Raw genomic sequence first — 25360 nt, 5'->3', positions numbered from 1 at the left:
ATCGGAAACTAACAATTAAATACAGTTTTCCCTTGCCTTAATCATTTTTCTGTATTTTCATGTAATGTATAAGCTCAAGAGACCAATGATTATTAATGTAAAACAAGTAATGATATTTGTACTGGAAAAAACAGTTATTAGTACAACAAAAAGAAAGAAAGATACTAAGCAAAGTTCTTAGGTACAGAACATCCCTAAAACAGAGGAATATCTTTAAGTGGATTTGAGGAGAAAATATCTAGGAAATAAGTGTGATTCCTTAAAATCTGTGTTCCTATGTTTTCCTAAACCAGCATCCTCAGTCTTACTCACAGATACTAATGCGGTTGACACGTCTCTTCTTAACAAAGAACAAGTCCCAGGGGTGAGGTGGGGATGGAGTAGAAGACCAGCTCCACACAACTGTTTTGTGACTCTTCTACTAAAACACATCAGGACAGAGTGACAATGATTTTGAAAGGGCTTCTCAGTCAGTCAGATGGGTCACAGATGGAAAGTTAAAATCACCTCTAAAGATCAAAGTTTACATTGCTAAATGATGCAATGAATGGGTCCGATTGTGCCCACAACTTCTGCCAATAAGGAAGCATAAAAGAGCATCCATCTCATTGAGTATAATTTATTTCAGTCAACAGAAAAGCTTGTATTTGTGGTGGCGCTCACTGCCTGAATTTTGACAACTTCGTTTTTGGTTCTAATAGAAATGTCGTTTGCTGCAGCCTACAAGGACTTAGAGTCTCCTGTGTCCCTCAGGTAGACAGGCTGCAGTGCATCGGCATACCTTCTCAATATTTCAGCATTATCCTCACGTCATATTGCACTGAGTAGAAATTATTAACACTTAAGCATGGCTCATTTTCAGTGTATCCTATTGAGCACATTAAGAAGAGATTTTCTCTCTCAAAGAAATGCAAAGAGTTATAGTAAGTTTGTTGTTTGTTGTTGGTATGGAGTTGGTTGGATTTTTGAAAGAGAGATGCTTAAAAAAAAGTCTCTCAGAAGTGTCATAAAACACAACATGTAATTTAAAACCCATTTGGATAATTGACTGATTTGACAAGAAGACAACCTTAGAATTAAACTATATATTAGAATCAAGGAGTGCTATGATTGTATACCATCAGCACACAACACTTTGCTATTTTGATAGGTGTCTCATGAGGGACTGAAGCAAATATGCATATTCCCCTTAATGTTTCTATAATTTAGATTTCTTTGTTTAGAGCCCTGATTGGGGAGTAATAAAGCTTCACAGAAATTCCATGAGCTGATTGACAAGCCTGTTTTCAAGAAAAACTGCTGTGTGTAATATTTTATTTCATGGCAAAACATGTCATTGTATTTGGTTTCTTTCTGATTGGCTTTTGAAATATTTTATCAGGTTTCATCAGAGCAAGAGAAGGAACAAGAGACTTTAAATCAGAAAAGCGTCACTGAGCCCCTCCCAGCAGCAGACATGAAGAAAACAATGGAAGGGTACCAGGATTTTGCAGTGAGGCCCCTGGCATCCAGAGCAGATCCAGAGAAGGACAACGAAAGAGACCAAGGTTCCAACAGTGAGAAGGCGACAGAGGAGGCAGGAGAGAAGGGGCCTGCACCTCCGCTCCCAAGTGCACCTCTGGCCCCTGAAAGGGATCCAGCCCTGGTCCCCGGGGCAGGCAAACAGTCACTAACCTCTTCCAGTGCCCCGGTGGACTCAAAACAAGAATCCAAACCCTGCCGTTTTACAGAGAGCCCTGAAAATGACCTCCAAGAAGCATCCTTCCCCAGCTTCCCCACCACACAGCCACTGCTGGCAAACCAGAATGAGCTGGAGGATGACAAACTGCCCGCCATGGCAGATTACATTGCCAACTGCACTGTGAAGGTCGACCAGCTGGGCAGTGACGACATCCACAATGCACTAAAGCAGACCCCCAAGGTCCTTGTGGTTCAGTCATTTGACATGTTCAAAGACAAAGACCTGACTGGGCCCATGAACGAGAACCATGGACTTAACTACACGCCCCTGCTCTACTCAAGGGGCAACCCAGGCATCATGTCCCCACTGGCCAAGAAAAAGCTCTTGTCCCAAGTGAGTGGGGCCAGCCTCTCCGGCAGCTACCCCTATGGCTCCCCACCCCCTTTGATCAGCAAAAAGAAACTTATCGCCAGGGATGACTTGTGTTCCAGTTTGTCCCAGGCCCACCACGGCCAGAGCACTGACCACATGGCGGTCAGCCGGCCGTCAGTGATTCAGCACGTCCAGAGTTTCAAAAGCAAGCCCTCGGAGGACAGAAAGAGCATCAATGACATTTTTAAGCATGACAAACTGAGTCGATCAGATCCCCACCGCTACAGCTTCTCCAAGCATCACCTGAACCCCCTTGCTGACTCCTATGTCCTGAAGCAAGAAATTCAGGAGGGCAAGGATAAACTATTAGAGAAGAGGGCACTGCCCCATTCCCACATGCCCAGCTTCCTGGCAGACTTCTACTCGTCCCCTCATCTCCATAGCCTCTATAGACACACCGAACACCATCTTCATAATGAACAGACATCCAAGTACCCTTCCAGGGACATGTACCGGGAATCGGAAAACAGTTCTTTTCCTTCCCACAAACACCAAGAAAAGCTCCATGTAAATTATCTTGCGTCTCTGCATCTGCAAGACAGGAAGTCGGCTGCTGCAGAAGCCCCTACGGATGATCAGCCCACGGATCTGAGCCTTCCCAAGAACCCGCACAAACCCACCGGCAAGGTCCTGGGCCTGGCCCACGCGGCCCCAGGGCCCCAGGAGAGCAAAGGTGTCTCCCAATTCCAGGTCATATGCAGCCAGAATAGAGACTGTCACCCCAAAGCCTGTCGGGTATCACCCATGACCATGTCTGCCCCTAAAAAATACCCCGAATCACTTGCAAGGTCAGGCAAACCTCACCACGTGAGACTGGAGAACTTCAGGAAGATGGAAGGCATGGTCCATCCGATCCTGCACCGGAAAATGAGCCCTCAGAACATCGGGGCAGCGCGTCCCATCAAGCGCAGCCTGGAGGATTTGGACCTCGTGATTGCTGGGAAGAAGGCCCGGGCGGTGTCTCCCCTGGACCCCTCCAAGGAGGTCTCCGGGAAGGAGAAGGCCTCTGAGCAGGAGAGCGAAGGCAGCAAGGCCGCGCACGGGGGTCACTCCGGGGGCGGAGCAGAGGGCCACAAGCTGCCACTGTCCTCCCCTGTCTTCCCAGGTTTGTATTCTGGGAGCCTGTGTAACTCGGGCCTCCACGCCAGGCTCCCAGCTGGGTATTCTAATTCTCTGCAGTACTTGAAAAACCAGACTGTGCTTTCTCCGCTCATGCAGCCCCTGGCTTTCCACTCGCTTGTGATGCAAAGAGGAATTTTTACGTCGCCAACAAATTCTCAGCAGCTGTACAGACACTTGGCTGCGGCCACACCTGTAGGAAGTTCGTATGGGGACCTTTTGCACAACAGCATTTACCCTTTAGCTGCTATAAACCCTCAAGCTGCCTTTCCATCTTCCCAGCTGTCGTCCGTACATCCCAGTACAAAACTGTAAGGCAGCTCTGCCCAGCATCCCAAAGCGGCGTGGCTAACCGAGCCTCACCCCTTACCCCAGGGCCACGGCTTATAGAGTTAGAAGTCAGTATTTCTTCTAATCAGGGGTACGATTAGGCCCAGCCAGAGGGCCCAGAGGGGAGGTGAACACGCCTGATTTTTCTGGGACAACTCCAGCCTTGGATGGTCCGTCTTGACCCCATTCCAACACGGATGCCCTGGCACCTCCCGATCATTCTCTTTGCATGTGGGTCTTGTGAAGGGATTTGTGTATATCCAGGAAGGACTTAGAGGACCCCATCTGAGTTCGGATGGTCAGGATACAATCTGGGCAAAAATGGGGGCAGGCATTTCAAAGGAAGGCGCGAGAAAGACTGGCAAAACATACGCCAAGGGATGCCCCTGTTTTCATAAAACTCTCCAAGGTTCAATCAATGCAATGTATAGTAAAACTTCAATAGATCTTTCATTTTGACACTATTAAACAATCCAGAGAAGTAAACACTGTTCAATTGACTGTATATATTTGCTTCTTAAAACTACCCGTATCACTGTTTGCTCACCTAATTTATATACAGGTAGTTCCATTTTCTCCCAGTTTCTTTTCTTTTCTTTTTTTTTTTTTTTAATTAAACAGTATCGCTTTTGTGTGCAGACCTTTTGTTTTTGTTTTTGTTTTGTTTTAAAGGCTGACTGTCCCAGTTGTTGATGTGTGTTTGTAATTTTTCCACATCTTATCATATTGAGCAGCTTTGGGTGGTAAAGTTATTGTTTACAAATTGAAGCAACTGATTCTAGTGGAACAAATGAAAAAGAAACAGCCGAGCACACAGTCGTGCAAAGAACTGTCCTTAGCAGATCCACAACTTAAGGATTTCGTTCCTCCTAAGTGGCATAGTTGAAAGAGCTTATACACCGCTTACCCAGCCAAATGCTTTGCTTTGAAGTATTGGATTATGTGAAAATATTGAGCATTGTACTTACCTTATCTAGGCTGTGAAACTGTCCTACATACCAGAGGAATCTTAAAAACAAAACCTCACTGGCAGCAAGCTGCTGAATAACAACAGAGTCTAGAGGACATATTTGTGGGCTGCACAGATATTTTAGGAATTTCAGAAATTAGAACGGGAGCCAAAGTGATTTACATTGGTGTTGGCACTGATTCTTTTAAACCGTCTGGGAAAGGGGGTTGGAAAGAGGATGGAACTCGACCATCCGGAAGAGAAGGAGTGCAAGGCCGGACTGCCAGGTACGTCCCCTTGGCCTGGGTCTTTTGAGTAATAGGTAGTCACATTGCTTTCCTCGAGTTTGTTTCTTGTCATTCCCAAGAAGAATCTCCCAGGCCACATCTTTGGGGATAATTGGCATACTGGATTGCCCATTTCAAAAGAAAATTATCCTCTTTGGGTTTATGGGGTGTGAGTTTTGTGTGTATGCACACGTAAAAGGTGGTTCGTGTCATGTTTTTAACCACCTGGCGATACAGTCTGCTTTATGATCTCATTTATTGTTGAAAATAAATGGTCAAGCTGTTCAAGCAGTCAAAAGATGTGGAGAATGTCTATTGTCATTCTTGCCACTTTATTCTATTTGCTACCGAGATGTAACATCAAGGTGGATGCATTTTCTAAGTGTAAGTCAATGGATACAGAGAGTGGATTTTCTTTCCAAGTCCCATCCCTGCTGAAGACTGCTTTGATAAACTCCCCAGCCCACTGTCCCCTCCCTTAACACTACCAGTTGACTTTAGAACCATAGTTAACCAAGTCTTTTACCTCTGAGATATTTAATTCTATGAAAATTGATGACAATTTTCAACTTCTGAATAGGTAACTCAACTGCAAAATAATCAAAACTGATAATGAAACTGCGGCTCTTAAAAAAAGCCATGCATGCCGTGCATTTGTATTGAGATGTCTCCATGATATGAAGCCAAATATTCAATGTAACATATTTAATATCCAAAGGTGGAAACAAAAGAATGTAGCAATCCAGTGTTAAGAGTTCCATTTGCTTCAATTAATTATTTACCTTCCTGTGGAATAATATATATATACATATATTTAATAGAACCATAGATTAGTAGAATTTAGATTATAAATGTGTGAGTGCAGATTATCCTGCTATTGCACAAGATAAAGGCGGGGGGAAATCTCAATTCCAGCTGGCAAAGCGCTAGCCAGGACACATAGAAGAAAGTTGCACTAGATTGAATGGTCACAGATTTGGAGGACATGGAAGAAAAAGGAAACTCTGGTGGTTCTGCAGCAGACATGGGCTAGATCATATGTTGATTCTATTGAGTTCGTGTGTCAGAGAAAATGGGGGCTGTCTGTCCCTGATGGAGCTCACCTATCCATTTGGAACATGGGGCATTTGTTTTCCCCACTGCAATGATTTCAGTCTAGTTTCATCATGTTGGAATTTGATCACACCATTTTCAAACAATGTTAACATAGTCCAGCTTTTGGTTTTTTTTGCTCATCTCTTCCGAGAGGAGACTCACTGTTTCTGTCTGAGGAAGCTCATACCCTCGGCAAAACATCAGGACATATAACGAGAAATGGGGCATACGTTCCCAACAGAAGCAGTACGTTATTTGTTTTAAAACTCTGAACAGAGATCTTGGAAATCTTTCAAAAAGACCATTGAATTGTTCATTGGCTGAAAACTACATTTTAAAAAGTCTTAAATAGGGCTTTGTTTGCATTGTTTGAGTTCAAGGGGCCTTATTATTGAATGGAATTGCACAAGCCTTTCTTTGTGCAATCAAACAATTGTTATTGGTAGTTCTGTAAAGGAAACTGTGGAATCTAATTGGCAATGGAGTCATAAATCTATTTACTGAATGCGGCTTCCAAGAAATGTTGCAATTCAAAATGCAGTAAGTCCATGATTTATTGGAGATTCGGAGATTCTAAATAATATTTTTAAAAAATCTTTCCGTGAAACTTCTGGTTTAACTTTTGATAACTCAACATAAACACACACACACACACGCACCACACACACACACACACACACCACACACACACACACACACACACACACACACACGAGTTTCAGAATTAAGTATTCTAGCAAGTGATTTGAATTTGTAATATTTGCCATAGGACTGACTTATTTATTTACTAGCTAGAAGCTCATAAGTTCACTTATTTATCAGGGCATATACAAAAGGGTTTGTTAAAACTCAATGTTGACTTTACAACTTTCTGATCTGGTGCATGAATTATCAAGTACTGTATTTCACTGTGTTGGTGTGTCTGATGGAAATTTCGAGATGGTCCCACAAATATATTTTATGTAGTGTGCCTTCAAAGAGAACCGTTTATTTCTCTTCACTTGTCCCACAAAGTCACATTTGGTGGTGGTCAGCCAAGTCCCATGTGGTCTAGTTTTACTCTTGTCCTGATTTTAAAGAGAAATGGGAATGATTTCGCCCTGGTGAGACCCACACCATTGCAATGATTATCTTGAGCACTTAAACTCCAGTGTTGGCTGTTGATGTATTTGATATTCTGCTTGTCTCCCCATGGTTAAAACATGTCCGAAGAATAGCAGCATAATCTCTTGGCTGTTTATACTTTTTTAAACTTTCCTGTGTTGTAAATATTGTATACTTTTGGTGATTCCAGCTATGTAACCTCTATGCTCTGTAAGGTGATTATTTGTATATAGCAACATGGCCCAGTGATATTATATACTTTCCCAGTGGAGAGGTTATTGAGTAACCTTTGCATTAGTTTAAACACTACCAGGTGAATGCTGAGCCAACTATAAACACTCAATTTTGTATGTTTTCCAAATTGTACTTATTACTGCTTTTGATACTGTATTACGTGCCAATAGTTTCCCAATCACATAGCAGGCAAGAGATATTTTGTACTTTTTGATCCACTGTAATATTTAATAAAAAATGTTACTATCTGTTTCCTTGTGGCTGTAATATGTCACTTCCTGAGGAGCCCTGTGGCCTCACCAGGGGACTTTCCATCCCATCGTCTCTAAATTGGGTAATAATGATAATAATGATGACATCAGTGATGTCTGCAGTTTATTGAGAAACTACTGGGTGCCCAAGTGGCATACATCATCTCTTCTCTTCCCAACCTCATGTAAATTTGGTTATGCCCATTTTACTGATGAGAAAACCAAAGCTAAGAGAGGTAGATCAACTTGCCCAAGATCTCCTGATTAACAAACACATGGCAGAGTTAGCATTTGAACCCAGGACTCTTAAGTCTGTGCACATCCTTTGTATACCGTGCTCCTCTGCTGGCAGATCACAAAAGTTACTGTTTGTTTATTCAGTGAATGAAGACTTACTAATGCTTCCATTGCCAGGCATAGTGTTAGGAGCTGGGAATACAATGGTAGGTAAAAGGTAAATATTATCTCTGGAGCTTAAAATCTTATGGGAAAGAGAGTTAGTCACTCCTGTTAATACAAAATCTCAGTGTGACCCAGCTCCAGGAGAGAGAAGCATAGTGACTAAAGTGGCACTTGAAGTGGCGACTAAACTGATACATGGAGGATGAGTGTGAGTTAACTAGGTGGGGTTGGGGGGTGGGGGAAGAGGAGTTCAAGCACAGGGTGCCTGCCACATCCCTGAGGCACCAATGAGTTGGCTTATTTTGGGGATTGGGGGGAAGCCTATGAGAGGGTTACAATGTTGAGAAAATAAGGTTAGGTGAGGTTACAGAGTCAAGCGGGGGCCAGCCGAGTAGGTCTCATAGACCAGATTGAGCATTTTGGTTGTTATCTTAAGAAGAAAGGTTTAAGCAGTGAGTCAGATTTCTTTTTTCAATATCACTCTGGCTGCTGCGTGAAGGCAGACTGAGCAATCTAACACCGAGATGGTGGTCATTTTGATTGGGGTGGTGGAGTGGGAGAGGACACATTTCAGAGGGACTCGGAAGAAAGAATGAGCAGTCTTGGATTGCTGATGGATTAAATGGGACAATTGATGGAGGGATATTTAGGAAGGGTTGAAAATCTAGAAAAATACTCTGCATATTCTGAGGTCTGTGTCTTTTCATCATAGACTTGATGGTGGTAGACAAAGATTTCCGACCTTTCTCTGGGAGGGGGAAAAAAATCCATACATTTTGATAAAAGTCACAGGACAGGACCCTTCTTTTCATCATAGTTGACTCCCTGAAGGACCTTGCCCAACCCTGCAGTTAGCAGGAGTTGCAGCAATGTGTTAGGAGCCCCACCTTCTTTTTTGCCAGCTGTCATCCCTTTGTTAATCAAGCACCTGCCAAACATGGGAGGACCCTGGCCCCATGTTCCCCTGGCCCTCGTTCTGATCAGTGTGTATTTCACCATATCATGGGAATTGCTGCGAAGCATTGTGTGTGCTATCAAAAGAATGTCCTTCCATCTATGACACATTCAGCATTTGCAAATCTGATACTTGGTTCATACACAACAGGAAACATCATGATAAGTTATCTATTTTTACCATGCCTGGCAGCAAATACTGTTGAGAAGGGGGTGCTTTTGCTAAAGATGTCACTCACAGAGCAAAAGCAAAGAAAGTGCCCAATGATATATTTTAGGAAAGTGGCCAAAGTTGACAAATGTTTTAGGACTGATAGTGACCAGGAAATAGGCGATTATTTACATCAACAAATATGTAAGTGGCAGAAGGTGAGAGTGGGGTTAGAGGTGACATCTGGCCAGGAACAATGTGCAAGAAAGTGTAGCCTTCAAGATTGACCTAAGGAGTATAGTAAATCGCATTTATTTGGGTTTCACTAATTCAGAATTCCTGAATTTTTAGAATCTCCAGGCTGATTTCCTGGGATAAATAACATTCCAAAGCATTTGTTTAACCTGCTTAAAATAATAAGCTCTTTTTAATCATGCTAGCCATGACCATAGATATCAGCCAGCTTAGTAAGAACAAGCTGATCTGTTCCCAGAGGCACCTACATAAGTCTACTACTACTTTATTGTTGAAACTTCCTCTAGAACACAGCTGTCCAGTAGAACTTTCTGTGATGGTGGAAATGCTCTATAATTCAGAGTTGTCCAATACTGCAGCTAATAGCCAATGTGGCTACTGAGCCCTTGAAATATGCTTATTGTGATGAGAAAACTATCTCTTTAATTCTATTTAATTTTTATTCACTTAAAGGTAAACAGCTACATGTGGCTATGTTGGACACATACTATGTGGTAAACAGCCACACATACTATGCTGGACAGCACAGCTCTAGAAACTCTATTTGGCCGATTCACATATATGGATAGGCCGAATTACAGATGGGTCAATATCTGCACATAAACTTTCACATAAACACGAAAGTAAGCAATATTGTGTCTCTTTTTGTTTAATCTATTAGGGGTGACACTGGATGTAAGAGTATTTTTCATTCAGGGTTTACATATCATAGACATTTAAATACCTGCTAAATGAACAAATCGATCATTGAGAAAGCATTAAGAAAAATATACAATTATAGCATCTTGTAATCCAGCCCTGCCTTTCATATTACCTGATTGTGTGAGGCTTGAATACAACTTCTAGAAAGTCTGAGAAATGTTAGATGTAGCCATGTTCAAGCCCCACTACTTCACTCCATGGTAACTCAACATTTATCTATGGCGACGGGGAGGGCGTTCAGTGTGAGGGAGATGACCAGGTGGGGACGGATGTTCTAGGGACCATGTGTGGCAGAATTCACAACAAACACGTTTTTTATGTCCTGGTCCTAGTTCTTCAAACCTGGGTTTGTTACTTTATTTTTCCTTTACCCATAATGATAATAACAACTAATGATATTGACTGGCAACGCCATATGTACCACTGTAAAAATGGTTGTTATTCATTTGATCACCATAACATCCCATGACGTGTATATTATATATATTCCTACTTTACAGTTGAGGAAAAAAAGGCATAATTGAGCTTTTGATGACCAGTCAAGCAGTACCCACCCTGTAGTATCAGAGGATTCTCTAAGTTTGTTCTTATTGTGGGCATCTCCTCTCCTCCTTTATTCCCCAGTCCCAACCCTGAAATTCAAGAGATCAGCCAAAAAAAAATTGTCAGAACATTCTAAGGTTGTTTGTAAATTAATGAGAAAAAGAGAGAAGATTCCAATAAACAGTATAGGAAGGAAAAATGGATGTAGTAGAGACTTTTTAATTTATTAGAGAGTTGTAGTAAGTTTAAAAATTGGAAAACTTAGATGAAAAAGCTGTTTTCTGGTAAACATAGAAATTAACAAGATTTTCTCAAGAAGAAATATAAAGGTCATATAATGATTGAAAATTTGATCAAGAGTCAAATTATTTCCCCACAGAAAAGCACCAGGCCCAGATGGTTTAAGAACGAAATGTTTCATAGAATTGAAAAAAAGAAAAAGCTACCCAATTATTTTTATGAGTTTATTTTGACCTTGTTACCCGAACTCAGAAAGAACAATGAAAGAAAGAAAAAATATAGACCAATTTCACGTATAAACCAGATACAGACATTCTAAATATCAGCAAATTATAAAGATTTATGCTTATAAATATACATGCATACATACACACACATATGTGTACACATGCATATACTAAAATAGCATATACATATGAAGTTTGCTACAATATTATTACATCATGACAAGAAGAGTTTATTGTAGAAATACAAGGATGGCAAAATATTAGAAATTCGACTAATGAGATAACATATGAAAGCCATCTGGAAAAAAATTAAGTTGGATCCATGCTTCAAACGATACACAGATAAATTCCAAATGGATTAAAGATTTAAATATACAAAGTGAAACTATTTTTAAAAAAACTTGAAGAAAGCATAAGAGAATTGTTTTATAACCTTAGCATGGGAAAAGCCATTCTAACTATGATTCAAAATTCAGAAACTATAAAAGACTGATCATTTATCTACATAAAAACAAAATTCTATATGCAAAAAATTAGCAAATTCAAAATACAGATATTACTTTGGGAAGAAATATCTGCAGCTTATATCACAATGGGCTCATCCTTCTACTATATAAATACCTCCTAGAAATCAAGAAGAAAATGAGCAAAGGGCAGTAAAATGTACAAAAATTAAGTTTACAGTTCATTGAATTTTCACGAATGTAACCATGACCAAGAAAAAAATTTAATAAGCGTCCATTTTGGTAGAACATTTCCTCATGACACTTTCCAGTCAATTGGCCCGCTCTGACCCAGAAGGCAATCACTATTCTGATGTCTATCAGCAGAGATTTGTTTTGCTTGTTTTTAGCACTCTTTAAAAAGATTGGAAGTACAAAGATATTTACCATCACATCATTGCTCTTATTTAACACAGTAACCGTAGGTTGTTTGCAGTGTCATATGACTATAAAAGGAAATAAAAGGAATAAAGTTTGGAAAGGAAGAAACAAAATTGATAGTTTTCATAAACAATATGATTATTCATCTGAAAAATCCAAGAGAATTTACAGGTAAATTATTATAATGAACAAGAGAGCTCAGCACATTTGCTGGATATAAGATTAAAATACCCAAGTACATAACATATTTATTTACCAGCAACAATTGAAATGATACCTCAAAATTTTTTTCATTCATAATAGCAATGAAATATACCTGGGACTAAATCTAACAAAATAATTTGAAGAGCAATTTGGCAAAATCCAGTGAGGTTCATATGTGCTTACTAGAAACTCAGCAAGAACACTGGCAGTCATTTACTGAGGATCAGCGGACTTGTGGCAGAAGGAACAAGCATAGGAATGCTCATCTCAGCATTTCCCCATCACACACAGACACAAAATAACATGAGTTCATCAGTGAAGAACAGATAAATAAGTAAATGGAATAATATACAGCAGTTAAAGTGAATGTTTTTTTTGTTGAATAGTATTCTCTTATACGGATATTTCACAATGTGTTTACCCATTCACTTGCTGATGGCCATTTAAGTTGTTTCCAGTTTTTAGTTCTTTTGTTTTGAAAATTTATACCTATAAATAGAATGATGGGATTGTATGGTAGGTTTACATTTCACTTCTAAGAAACTGCCAAACAGTTTTCCAGAGCATTGTAGCATTTTACATTCTCACCAGGAATGTACAAGAGTTGTAGTTGCTCCACATTCTTGCCAGCACTTGGTATAGTCGGGCTTTTTCAAAATTTTAGGCATTGTAATAATTGTGTAGTGATTTTAATTTGCGATTTTAATTTGTATTTCCCCAAGAGCTAATGATGCTGAACTTATTTGTGATCCATGTGTCTGTTCAAGTTTTTTGTCCATCTTTTACCAGATTGTTTATTTTCTTATCATTGAGTATTGATAATTTAAAATATATATATATTTATAACTCAAGTCTTTAATCAGACATGTGGTATGAAAATATTTCTTTCAGTTTTTGACTTGTCATTTGCTTAATAACGTCTTTTAAAAGCAGAAGTTTTTAATTTTGATGAAATACACCATATCAATTTTTTCTTGTATGCATCACGATTTTGTTACTGTATCAAAGAAATCTTTCTCTAACCCGAGATGGGTAACTGATTTTTAACAAAGACTGACCAGGATGAATTTAAGTGAAATAAAAACTTATATTAGAAAATTGGGATACCTAGTCATCCCAATCTAGATGATATGCATTATTTTTATTTTGGTATCAATTGAACTTCTGGAGGAGTTCAGGAATTAATAATATAATGATTTCTATTTTCAATATTTAACATGACTGATTCTTACTTATTTAAAACACAATCTGGATCAAGGCTTCTTAGTTAAAGGTAGGACCATGAATGACCTGCCAGGTTTTGAAAGCAGAACAAGTTAGCACCTTCATGACAGCTCTCTTCCCAGCCCAGTTACCAATTCGTCTATTACTCTCTATTTCTTTAATAATGAGTGAAAAAAACACATTGCAAAAAGGTTCACACAGTATGATAAGAATTAAAAACATAAGCTAATAATTTACATACTATTTATGGATACATTCAATGAATACATTAAAACATATGAATATATAAAAGCACATCATCAAGCTATTTCCAGAGGAAGGAGAACCTGATGGGGTAGTAGGCAGCTTTTAACTATAACTTTTTTTTTTTTTTTTTTAATCTGGAGCAAAATGGCAAAATGCTAATATTTATTGAATTTGGGTGGAAAGAATAGTGATATAATATAACATTTTGATAATTTGAAATCGTTTCTATTTTATAAAACAAACTGACAGGTAACTGCACATGGAGTCAAGGCAGACGGGTTTGCATCCTCAAAACCTCAGTTAACTCATCTGTAAATTGGGGATAACTAACCGCTGCTTGGTCTCCTCTCAGGGTGGTTGTCAGGACAGGAAACCATTTAATAAGCAGTTGTTATGATTGCTGATGTTTAGGATGGCTGTATTGTACGACTCCAGGAGGCACCATTCACACGGAGCTTATGAAATCTCTACCACGTCTCAGCCTTTGCTAAGAAGCCATGTAATCCTCACAACAACCTCAAGAGATGGGTACCATGCTATTATTACCCCATTTCACAACTAAGTAGACACAAACGTGAAAAGGCTAAGGACATGACCCAAGGTCCTGGGAAGTGAATGGAAGAGACACTGTCTGAGCCAGGTGCATCTCAGTCCAAAACCTCTGCTCTTGATCACTATGGGGCTGTTTCGCAGGTCAGGCATGTCAGTGTTCACATAAATACGGCTCCCAATGCTCTGACCGGTGATGTCAGGACTCCTACCTACCTCTTCTCTTCCTACTCACCTACTACCTACCTTCAGGGCTAGTGGGACTTTTTCCTGGCTGCCTAATGCAGGAAAGGACAAGGGCCTGGTTCCTGGAATGTCATTAGAAGGGCTCAGATCCCCCAGTGAGCACAGCACTCTGCAGCTTAGCCCTGTCCCTCACCCCTCCCAGCTCAGGGTCTCAACAGGCTGGCCCTTTACCTCAAAGCAGGTGGGGCTGGAAAGCAGTTATTACAGTCGTGACCAGGGATTGAGAAGGAACACCCTTCTACTTTTCTTTTGTAGATTTCAAGAGCGTGACGGGAATGATTTCCAAGCTGGGCTTCTAATCCACACATGTCCAGGACAAGGCTGTGCCTGGGGCAGTGGGCAGGCCTGCCAGAGTGGAGAATCAGGACCATAAAGCATGAGACTGCGCTCTTTCTCCTGAGAAACTGAGGCTGCAAAGTAGTGGGACCACATTCCCTGGGCCAGCAGGACTCAAATTCCTCCTCCAAACATATGTGTATACATGTGTGCACTGTGTATACCTGGTGCTGTGCCATGTTTCTCTTTATAACAACCCTTGGAGGTTGTTATTATACCTTATTTACAAATGTGGAAACTGAAGCTCACAGAGATTAGGTAACTTGCCAAATATCAGTTAGTGTGTTTATGGCAAAGCCAGAATTCAAGCCCAGATCTTAGAGCTCTAAAAGTATGTCTTAGTCCATCATCTCTTCTATTTCATAGAGGTCCCGATAGGGAGGATGTTTTGTTGTACAGAGGAAAAATGTCCTATTGACTCCTTTGATCCATGAGCCCTGTGATCCCTCCCCTGCTGCCCCACTTTTAATGTAATGTCCAGTTCCTGAAAGGACTAATAAACTAAGTCATATTCGGGGATTTGAGCTTGCAAATTAAGTTTGTGGGCAATGGTCTTCACCATATTGGGCACTTTCTTAAATTATTAACCAGCTCAGATCTGGGGATATCAATGTCTGGGAATGAAAGATGGGCTTTTCTGAATGTTCCAATTTAGTGACCTGTAATAGTAATATCTGTCGATTCTTTTTATTGCAATACCAGCAAGGCAGTAAGTTCTCCATGCACGTTATTTCACGTTTCCTTTAAAACCCCTTGTAGATGAGGAAACTGGGGCTTAGAAAGAGTAAGGTGACAATATTCATCCAACCAGTGTCAGTGCTGTGATCATGAACACAGAGCATCTGGCTCCGGCGTCCACGTGGCCAACGTCTGCCCTGAACTGAAACAGAGAGAACGCAGTCTTCAGGATTCGTACCTTTCCCGCCAGGCTCTTGGTATGAGTGAGTGTGAGGCCTGCACACAGTCCCCTTGGGCTCTCTCTGACCCTCTTGGTGACTGCTCTTTTTCAGGTTCTCTGGGTCTATCACCCAAACTTTGGGAAGTTCTTTTTTTTTTTTTTATTCATCTAACATTCTTGCCATATTGCCACACGTGGTCTGTGGCATGATCCAGTGTCTGGTGAGGGCCCGCCTCCTGGTTTGCAGATGGCCTCCTCTCATTGTATCCTCACACAGCAGAGAGTGACAGCTCATCTCTCTCTTGTGTCTTCTTATGAGGGCACTAATCCCATTCATGTGTGCTGCACCCTCATGACCTCCCAAAGGCCCCACCTCCAAATACCATCATACTGGGGATTAGATTTCAGCAAATGAATTTGGGGTAACACAAACATTCAGTCCACAGCAATAATATAACATAATTGGGAAACTTAAATCCAAATTAATCTTTTAAATTAAAGATGGACAGGTTAAATCTCTGGCAGTTCACAAAGATGTGAAAAAACCATAGCCATCTCCTGTTGTGTTAATTTACTCCATCATTAAAAACCAACATTATTTTTATATCAAAATGATACAGACATATTATGAGTATGTAATAGAAGGCAAAATTCTCCTGACTTTTAAAATAAGACTCAAGACATCAAAAAGTGTCCAATTTGCAGCAGACTGTTTTAGGCTGCAATCTAACCGTCCCAGTGGGCACCTGCTATGTGCCAGGCATGGCAGGAACCCCAGTTACAGCACTGAGGACCGTCAGCGCCCCTCTGTTTCTCCAGGAGCTCAAAGCCTAGTGAGGAAAGCAGATATGAAAGCAGTTACTTCTATGTGTGTTGAGAGTTACAAAAGAAGACAGCCAAAGAGCTATATAGGAGCATAGGGCAAGGGGGACGGTAACGTCAACGAGGGCTTGGGGAAGGCTTTTTAAAGCAGAGATCTGGGAAGTGATGCAGAGGGAAATAAGATACATGAAAACTCACCAACAAGAGAGAGCATGGGTGTTCTAGGAACTGAGAGCAAGCATGGGGCAGTGGGTGGGGTGGGGAAGCAGGACTTCTGGGGGAAGTACTTAAATAGGAAAGTATGAGAAGAACTGATACAGAGCTGGCTGAAGCACAACCTCACCTAAGGCAGGACTAGCCAAATACTAGTCAAATCAATGATTTGACAAATGCTACCCCCTATGGGATAATTTACACTCTAAAAGAGAATGCCAGGCCCAGAAAACCTGAGAACCAAATGGAAAACAGTAAGAAACAAAAAGAGAATTCACAGAAAAGATGAGTTACAAAATAAATATATGAAACCAATAGATTTTCCTAAACCATGACTTCTTAGAAATTGTGCTAGAAGAAAAGATCTCATTTAAAATAGCAATTGAAAAGAATCCTGGGAGTAAATGTAACAAGTAATGTGTAAGACCTTTATTAAAAATACTTTAATAATCTATTGGCAGACCTAAAAATGACTTGAGAAACTGTAGATAAACTGTGGTCTTTGATGGGAAGATATCATTTCCTCCTAAATTAATTTATAAATTGAACGAAATGTCAATTGAAATAGCAATTTTTAACTTAACAAAATGAGTCCATAAATAAAGCCAAATTCACATGGGAACTTAATATATGAAATGGTGACACTTTAAAACAGTGAGAAAAAGGTGATTAATCAGTAAATGGTGTTGGATCAACTGGCTGATTGGAGAAAAAAAATGAAATTGGATCCCTACTTCACTTATTATAGCAACATCAATTCCAGATGGATTAAAGATTTAAATGTAAAAAAGAAACTATAAAAGTTCTAGAAGAATAAATGGCTGAGTTTATGCTCCTGGAATAGGGAAGGCCTCTCAGAACCCAGAAGCCATAAAGGAGAAATTTGATATGTTGATGATATAAAAATTGCAATGGGGAGGGGGTAAAAATATACCATAAACCAAGAGAAAAAGCAAGTGACAAGTTGGGAAAATATTTATTACTCATGATAGGAAAGGGGCTAATTTCTTTCATTTTCAAAAAGCGTATGCAAATAACATAGAAAAATGATAAATAATCCAATGAGGGGAAAATGTACAAAGCATATCAGTAGTTAATTACCAAAAAGTGAAAATAAGAAGTTGTCATCAAATATGAAAATATTCTCAAAATTACTCATTAGTAAAGAAATGCAAATTCAACAGCAACAAGAGACAGTTCCTAAATTCTGATTACAAGAAACCACAGGCAAGCCCTGTTAGACACTGAGCTGGGGTGGGGGTAGTAGACTAGTTCGTTTCTGGCAGAAAACTCGGCAAAATCCATTTAATGTTAAAGATACATCTAATTTTACTTAGCAACTATTCTGCTAGAAATTTACCTGTATAAATATACCTACAAATGTTGGTCAAGAGATATACGAGGGTATTTCAAAATGTTCATGGAAAAATGGAATTACAAAATGATATGAATCTTTCCATGAACTTTTTGGGATGTTTTTTTTTTTTTTTTTTTTTTTTTTGTATAGAAACTATTTATTAACAGACAAGGCCTACAGATTATTTCTTCTTGGACACACCCACGGTACGGCCACGACGACCAGTGGTCTTGGTGTGCTGGCCTCGGACACGAAGGCCCCAAAAGTGGCGCAGCCCTCTATGGGCCCGAATCTTCTTCAGTCGCTCCAGATCTTCACGGAGCTTGTTGTCCAGCCCATTGGCCAGGACCTGACTGTATTTTCCATCCTTTACATCTTTCTGTCTGTTCAAGAACCAGTCTGGGATCTTGTACTGGCATGGATTCTGCATAATGGTAATCACACGTTCCACCTCATCCTCAGTGAGCTCTCCTGCCCTCTTGGTGAGGTCAATATCTGCTTTCCTCAACACCACATGAGCATATCTTCGCCCCACACCCTTAATGGCAGTGATGGCAAATGCTATTTTCCGCCGCCCATCGATGTTGGTGTTGAGTACTCGCAAAATGTGCTGGAACTTCTCAGGGATCACTAGAGACATGGCTGCAAAAACAGGGCCAACGTGCAGGTCTGCTGTGGAAGAGAGCTTTCCATGAACTTTTTGAAGACACCTCATATACAAGTGTGGTCACTGTGGTGGTGTTTGTAATTGCAAAACAGGAAAAAGTAACCCACTAATCGGGGGTTAGTCACATGAAGCATGGTGCTCCTGTATGATGGATTATTATGCAGCTACAAAAAAGAATGAGGTCGTTTTGTGTGTATAGAGACAGGGAAAAAAGAGCTAGAGGACTGTGTGTAAAGCAGCATCCTTTTCGTGTCAATTTCATAGGGCTAGATCGCTAGATAGCTAGATAGACAGACATGCACACTGTATAGGCATATACAAATTTTTTTTTTTTTTTTTTTGTCTTTTTCGTGACCGGTACTCAGGCAGTGAGTGCACCGGCCATTCCTATGTAGGATCCGAACCCGCGGTGGGAATGTCGCCGCACTCCCAGCGCCGCACTCTCCCGAGTGCGCCACGGGCTCGGCCCTAGGCATATACAAATTTTATGAAAGCAATCAAAAATATTTTACCCATGGCTAACTTTGGGCAGAGGCACAGAGCTGAAGGATGAAGGCTTTTATGTTTCCTTTTATACGTTGCTCTACTGTTGGAAATTTTGAAATATGTAGATAAATTACTTTCATTTATTAAAATATGAACATGGATTACCTGAGTAGTGAAATGATAAGCTTTTTTTTCTTCTTCTTCTTTAAATGTCTGTAGCTAGAAAAAAAAAAAAAAAAAATACCAGGTAAGGTTTTGACCAAAAGGTATAAAGCTCAAATGGTGGCCTGTCTGACACTGCAAGGGCCCCAGGAAGAGGTATGTACAGGGGGAGACGCTCCAATATTTCAAAGATTTCCCCACTTGCCTCAGGCAATGACGGTCCTCGCATTTGTAACCACAAGGAGCTTGGCTTCAGCATCAACAGGGTTAAAATCAATGCAAGGAAATCAGGCTTCAAAAAGAATGTCGTTATGATTTGTGCAAGCATTTCCTCTCTATAGATAAAATTGAGCAAGATGACAAAAACAGATACAGGCTCACCTCATGCCTTCTCTTCTCCTCCCACCCCCTGCTTAGCTGGGCAGAGAAGAGGCTCACAACCATCCTACAGCCTTACGGGCCCTGTGTGCCAGCTGGCCTAACCATGCAGCGGCCTTCAGCTTGGTTCCAGGATGCAGGAACAAGTTCTGGTATCCTGGCTGGATCTTCTCCCCTGCATCGCCCATGCCTTCCCAGGAAAGCAGTGCTGGTCAGTCAATCTGTGCTGGTCATTCTCTGAGACCAGCTCTGTGCCCAGCACCATGCAGGGTGTAAGAAATAATAAAACCCGGCCTCTACACCCAAGGAATTGCTGGACACTTCTGAGGAGCCTCGGAAAACAATCGGGCAGCCATGTGAAAGTAGGGAACTAAAGAAAGAATTTTGGCTAATGTTTGAGATGGAGCAGATGTTGCTGGTTGGCTATCCCAACCTCCAGCCAACCTCTTCTCCTTCCATAGAGTAAGGGGCATCCTTGCGACACTGTTCAGCTGGAGGTATACGGTATAAGCAGAAACCTCTGGGTGAGGCTTCTAGAAAAGATTTGCAACAAGGATAAATCCAGTTGGCATGTTTGTTTGGCCATTTGTCCCTTCCCCCCTTTTTCTTCCTTTGGAGATGTGGCTGTGAGGCTGTAGGTAGAATAGCCGTCTGACAACCGGGGACAACACGCATGTGGGTGAGGCTGCCACGTCAAGAAGGGCAAAGTGGAAGACAGAGAGAAGCTGAGTCTCCACTCACATCTCTGGGCCACTGCCCCAGCCTTGATAACCCGCATCCAGAGTTTTTATTATGTGAGAGAAATAAGCCACCATTTGTTTAAGCTGCGACTAATTGGATGTTCTGTTATTCGCAGCCAAATCTATTATTAACTGATCCACCTGCTCTTAAGAGGCAGTAGTTCCGATAGACTGGAAAGTATATTGGCCTTGGAAGTGAAGGATTTGGCTTCAAATTCTAGTACTGGGGCCTGTATACCAGGGTAGATTATTACTTCTCTGAGTCTCCATCTCTGTAAGTAAAAAATGGGGCTAATAAAGCTACTCACACAGATGGTCGAGGTCTCTGTAAAAAGAGGAAGCGAAAGGGACTGTGTATAAGAGGTCTCAGCTCAGTAAATATCTGCTAAGTCTTCAGCTGAGAACATGGAAAGACACTGAGGAAGTGAGGCTCAAATTAGAATACAAAGAGACAAGAGGAATGCAATCCAGAAGAAGTAGACACAGGAGAACGTCAAGACATGTCAACAAAAAGGGGCAGTGGGCACTTGCCTCTTAAAATAGACCTGAAATCTAGTCTCCCATAGAAACCTCAGGGTAAGTGGAATTGTGGCCTAGGAGGATCCTGGAAGAAGGTGTCCCTTAACCCAGGGCTGCAGACCCTCCAGAGAATTCTTAGCATCAAAAACGAAAGAAGCATCCTTATTAACATGTCCCTTCTCCCCTTCCTTGTTTATTTTCTGCTTTCCCTCCCTTCCTTCGTCACTTGCTTCCATCCTGCCCCACTTCCTTTTTTCCTTCCAAAGATTAAAACTATTTCCAAAACCATGTAGAGGAGACACAATTTGTTTCTGACTGGCAGTGGGTGGACGATAGGGCCTGTTTTCAACCTTGTAATCTGCTAAACCCATAAAGAAAAGTTCTATATTCTCCAACTCCCTTCCAAATGGAAATGACATCATGGCGTAGCCACCAGGTGTCATATAAAGAGCCAGGAGCTCTCGGTCCTGTGTCGTGTGTGTTCTTGGATGCCCTTTTAACCTCTGTGGGCTTTAATGTCCTCATCTGTAAAATGGTAGTGTATGGAAGGGGGTGGGAAATAGGGGGGTTAACTTAGTTAAGTTCACCAGTTCACTCTCTTCTATTAGTTTCTTACAGTCCCTGGGCACAGAGGGGAATGTTTAATTGCTCATTCATCCCGTCGATGTCTAGGAAGCACCTCCCCCATAGCAGGCACTGGCTTAACCACTGGAAATAACATCATGAATGAAAGACATGACATCCTATATCCTGATGAGGGAGACAGACAACAAATGAGCAAACGAATAAAGACATTGGATAATTTCAGAAAGTGAGAGGAGCAATGAAGAGAATACAACTGGGCAAGGGAAGAGAGCAGGATGAGGGGTGAGAAGCTACTTGAAAAGAGAGGGGTCTGGCCAAGCCCCAGTGAAATGTAGCTTTGGTGCTTAGCCAAAGTGAGGAGCCAGCCACTCCGCTCTCCCCACAGGGCTTCTCAGACTCACCCTTGCTGCAAATGAGTTTCCTTGAGTCTCTTGATTCCTAATCAAGATCTGGAGTCTGATGGCATCCTAATGAGCCCCCACTGTGGGTTTTCATGGCCCTCTGGAACAATCACAGTGGGTACACGCAAGCCTAGCGGTGGCCAAAGGAGAGCATGGGAAAGCCAGGGCAGGAAGGCAAGCAGAAAATGATGCACTTCTGTCGATCTGTTCTTCTCTCATCTTTTTAGTTTTTTGGGGTGGGAAAGGGAGTATTCTTCATAACGAATATGATATATTGCTGGGATAACAATAATACTGAACACTTAATAGTGCTTGTTAAGTACTTAGACATTGTTCAAAGTGCTCCTATATATGAACTCATTTAATTTTCATAAGTCCGTGAGGTACATACTGATATTATCCCCATTTTACAGATGAAGAAACAGAGGCACAGCCAGGTAAGTGATTTGCCCAGCTTGTGAATGGCAGAGCTGAGACTTGGAGGTGGGCAGTCTCATACCATAGTCATTTCTCTTAACTATTACCATTCGTGTATAAAACTCATTTGTTTTAAAGCATATTTGTGGTTTTATTGGAGGGTCAAGTTCAGAATTTTTAGAAATCTTCTGTCAAAAAGTTGGAGACCATAACAATTAAAATCAGACAGAACTGGGTTTAAATCCTGTGAATCGTGACCGTTGTTAAAACAGTAAGGCAGACTTTATTCAAGAAGGATTATTTCAATGGGGTTTTGCATAGAGGGGAGATATTGAGCTCAACTCTGAATACAAGGACAAGTGGAAATTGATAGCCAAGGAGCAGGGGGGTCAGTAGATGGAAAATTACTAAGAGTAAACATCTTAGAGTTTATATCTAAGAATAAATATCTTAGAGTAAACATCTTAGAGTAAACAAGAGATCAGAGAAATTCTGGCTAAACCGACTTGACAGGATTCTTACTGAAGGCAGCGCCCGGGTGATAAAATACCGAGGGTGGGAGATGAGGAATTTGATCAGACATCAAGGGAGGGGGTCAGTGGCTAAACAGACCCAGCAGGATTCTTGCTAGAACTGGATTAAATGGGCCAAGGACACGGCCCTAAGGACCAGGCCTAGTCAAGAATAGGACTCAGAGGAGCCTGACTAGTTTGGTTAAGAAGAGAGTCTTTACCGTCCCCAGCACTGTTTTACCCTGGCCAGACAAACTTAGGTAACTTGTCTAACCTTTCTGAGGTTGAGATTTCTCCTCTGGAAAGTAGAGATAATAACATCTCTCTCACACATTGTAAGGACTAAATGAGATAATGTTCAGTAAATACTTAGTACATGGCCTGATCTAGTGTTATTAGTATCGTTAGTATGAAAGCTTTTGCCAGGAGTCAAGTCATTCCTGATGAAACCAGGTTCTTAGGAGTCTTAAATGTCACTGGTAAGAGTATAACTTGGCAGGGCATTACTGCAGGGCAGTTTTGCAATATCTATCAAAATACAAAATATGGTATATCTTTGGACTCAGTAATTTCATTTCTGAAAATGTATCCTTAGGAAATAATAGTACTAGACTACAAAGACCGATTAAATGCAGTGCATCTTTATTTAATATAATAAAACTTGGAAAATAACCTACTACTGTCCAGCAGTAAGAGATTGGTCAAATACATAGTGGTATTCATGTAGCAGACTGTTACATAATCATTAAATGTGTTCAATGATAAGGAAATACAGCCGTAATATATTAAGTGCAAGCAGCAGGTGACAAAATAGTACATATAATATGATCCCGTTTTTGCAAAGACAAAATAAACAAAATCAATACAAATTGTCTGTGTTTTTATGTATGAATGATCACGTAGGTACATATACATAAAGAAGAGGGCCTCGAGGATAACACCCAAATATTAGCAGGATAGCTTTAACTGCCCCAGGTATGACAGTCATTTGTGCTCCCAACTGAATATTTCTGGTTCCCACCTTTGAGGCACAGAGTAGGAGTCAAGCTTTCTAGCTCCACTGTGGTTGGATGGACCATGTGACAGTTCTGGTAACAGATGTCACTTCTGGGTCAAGTATTTAATTGTTGATGTGGGACTTTCCATAGCTCTTTTCTTTTCCCTCTGCCAAGGCAAGCAGTGATGCTCCAAATGGTGGTAGCAGCTCTGTCTGTCTACTTCCCAGAGTGAGAGAGATGGTGACATTGAGCATATGCCCCAGCTAACCTTCTGACACAATGATTACATAACTTGAGGAAAAAATACCCGGGGATTTTAAGACACTTATATTGGGAATTGTTTGTACTTCAGCAAAACTTAATCTATACTCTGTTGATAGGGATGATGGTTGATGTTTATTTTTTTCATTTACTTTAGTTATTGTAATTTCTAATTTTTCCCCACTGGGTTAAGGCCAAAATATGGGCAGGATTTGTGAGTCTGTCCAAAAGTCTTGTTACTGGGGTGTCTAGACCAGAAGGACTAGTTTGACTCCTCCAGGATTGCCATGGGCCTGTGCCCTGCCACAGTGCATGGTTAGCTGGGGAGGCAGAAGGAGAAAACCAGTGTGGAGGGGGGATGGCAGGGCAGACCGCAAACGGCAGCGCCGGCTCACCAGAGGACAAGCCGACGTGGGGAGGTTGCAGGCCTAAGGCTGCCGGGTGTATACAAGGCGGGGGAGAACCTCAGTGTTAGTGCCAGCCTAGTCTGAAGTTCAGCCTCCTATCACAGAATACAAAGGCCCTCCTACCCGCTCTACTTTCTGTCCCATTCATACTGTGCTACTAGAACAATCCTTTTAAACAGCAGTTTGAAAGTATGACTCCTCTGCTCAAAATCCTCCCCCTTGAATAAAAGATAATGCTCAAAATCCTCTTCTTGATTTTTAGGCGTCTGATAATGAGGTTGTGAATAACTCAGATTTAATTCCTCCTCCCTTTCCTCAGGCTCTTCCTCCTCCCAAGAATATTCCCCACTCCCACTTATGTCACATCCCTCCTGAACCTACCCAGGTCCCACATATGTCCCATCACCTGCAGGTAGCCTTCAGAAGACCCAAAGCACTTAACTTTCTCCCCAGTAACCTGGACTACGCTGTTCACCTTCCACTTTTAATCTAATCCAACTGGCATCTCTCCTTGAAGACAGAGACCATATCTGATGCATCTTTGTCCAAATGCTGGGCTTTCAGTGCTTTGGCTGAGAGGCTTCCCCATAGACACTTAGTTCACTGTCAAGCCAGGGCCTCCTGCCGTCCGGGGAGGGAGGTCAATGCTCACTATCTATGAGCCAACACTCCCAGCTCTGCATTTGGAAAACTTCTCCAAAGGCAACATTTCCAGGAGGGCTGCAGAGGGACTTGGGAAGTACATGGAATTATTTGAAGGTCATTCTTTGTGTCTGTTCTTGAAAGCTATTAGAATGTCTGCTTAGACAGTACTATTAGGAAAAAAAACCTTTTAAGCATATTTTAAGAAAATGTGGTATACTCCATCTAGTGTTTTACCTAGAAAATGATA

The 25360-nt window shown here is 41.2% G+C and overlaps 2 protein-coding genes across 3 annotated transcripts in view; one reads left to right on the top strand and one right to left on the bottom strand.

The window, feature by feature from the left end:
- ARID5B (AT-rich interaction domain 5B) overlaps positions 1–7482 on the top strand; it is a 176521-nt gene extending 169039 nt beyond the window's left edge. For both annotated transcript variants that reach the window (XM_063101771.1, XM_063101772.1), the window contains one exon: positions 1382–7482. In XM_063101771.1, the coding sequence (XP_062957841.1) occupies positions 1382–3547 (2166 nt within the window). In that variant the 3' untranslated portion in view covers positions 3548–7482. The remainder of the gene's footprint in view (positions 1–1381) is intronic.
- A 10585-nt stretch (positions 7483–18067) lies between these two features.
- Positions 18068–18612, bottom strand: LOC134382529 (small ribosomal subunit protein uS13-like). The gene has a single exon (XM_063103142.1). The coding sequence runs from the start codon at positions 18573–18575 to the stop codon at positions 18117–18119; it is 459 nt and encodes a 152-aa protein (XP_062959212.1). The 5' UTR covers positions 18576–18612; the 3' UTR covers positions 18068–18116.
- Between the last annotated feature and the right edge of the window lie 6748 nt (positions 18613–25360).

Source organism: Cynocephalus volans, chromosome 7, assembly GCF_027409185.1.
Source record: "Cynocephalus volans isolate mCynVol1 chromosome 7, mCynVol1.pri, whole genome shotgun sequence".
NCBI lineage: Eukaryota > Metazoa > Chordata > Mammalia > Dermoptera > Cynocephalidae > Cynocephalus > Cynocephalus volans.
The sequence above is the reverse complement of the archived record's forward strand: the minus strand, read 5'-3'. Positions and strand labels throughout refer to the sequence as shown.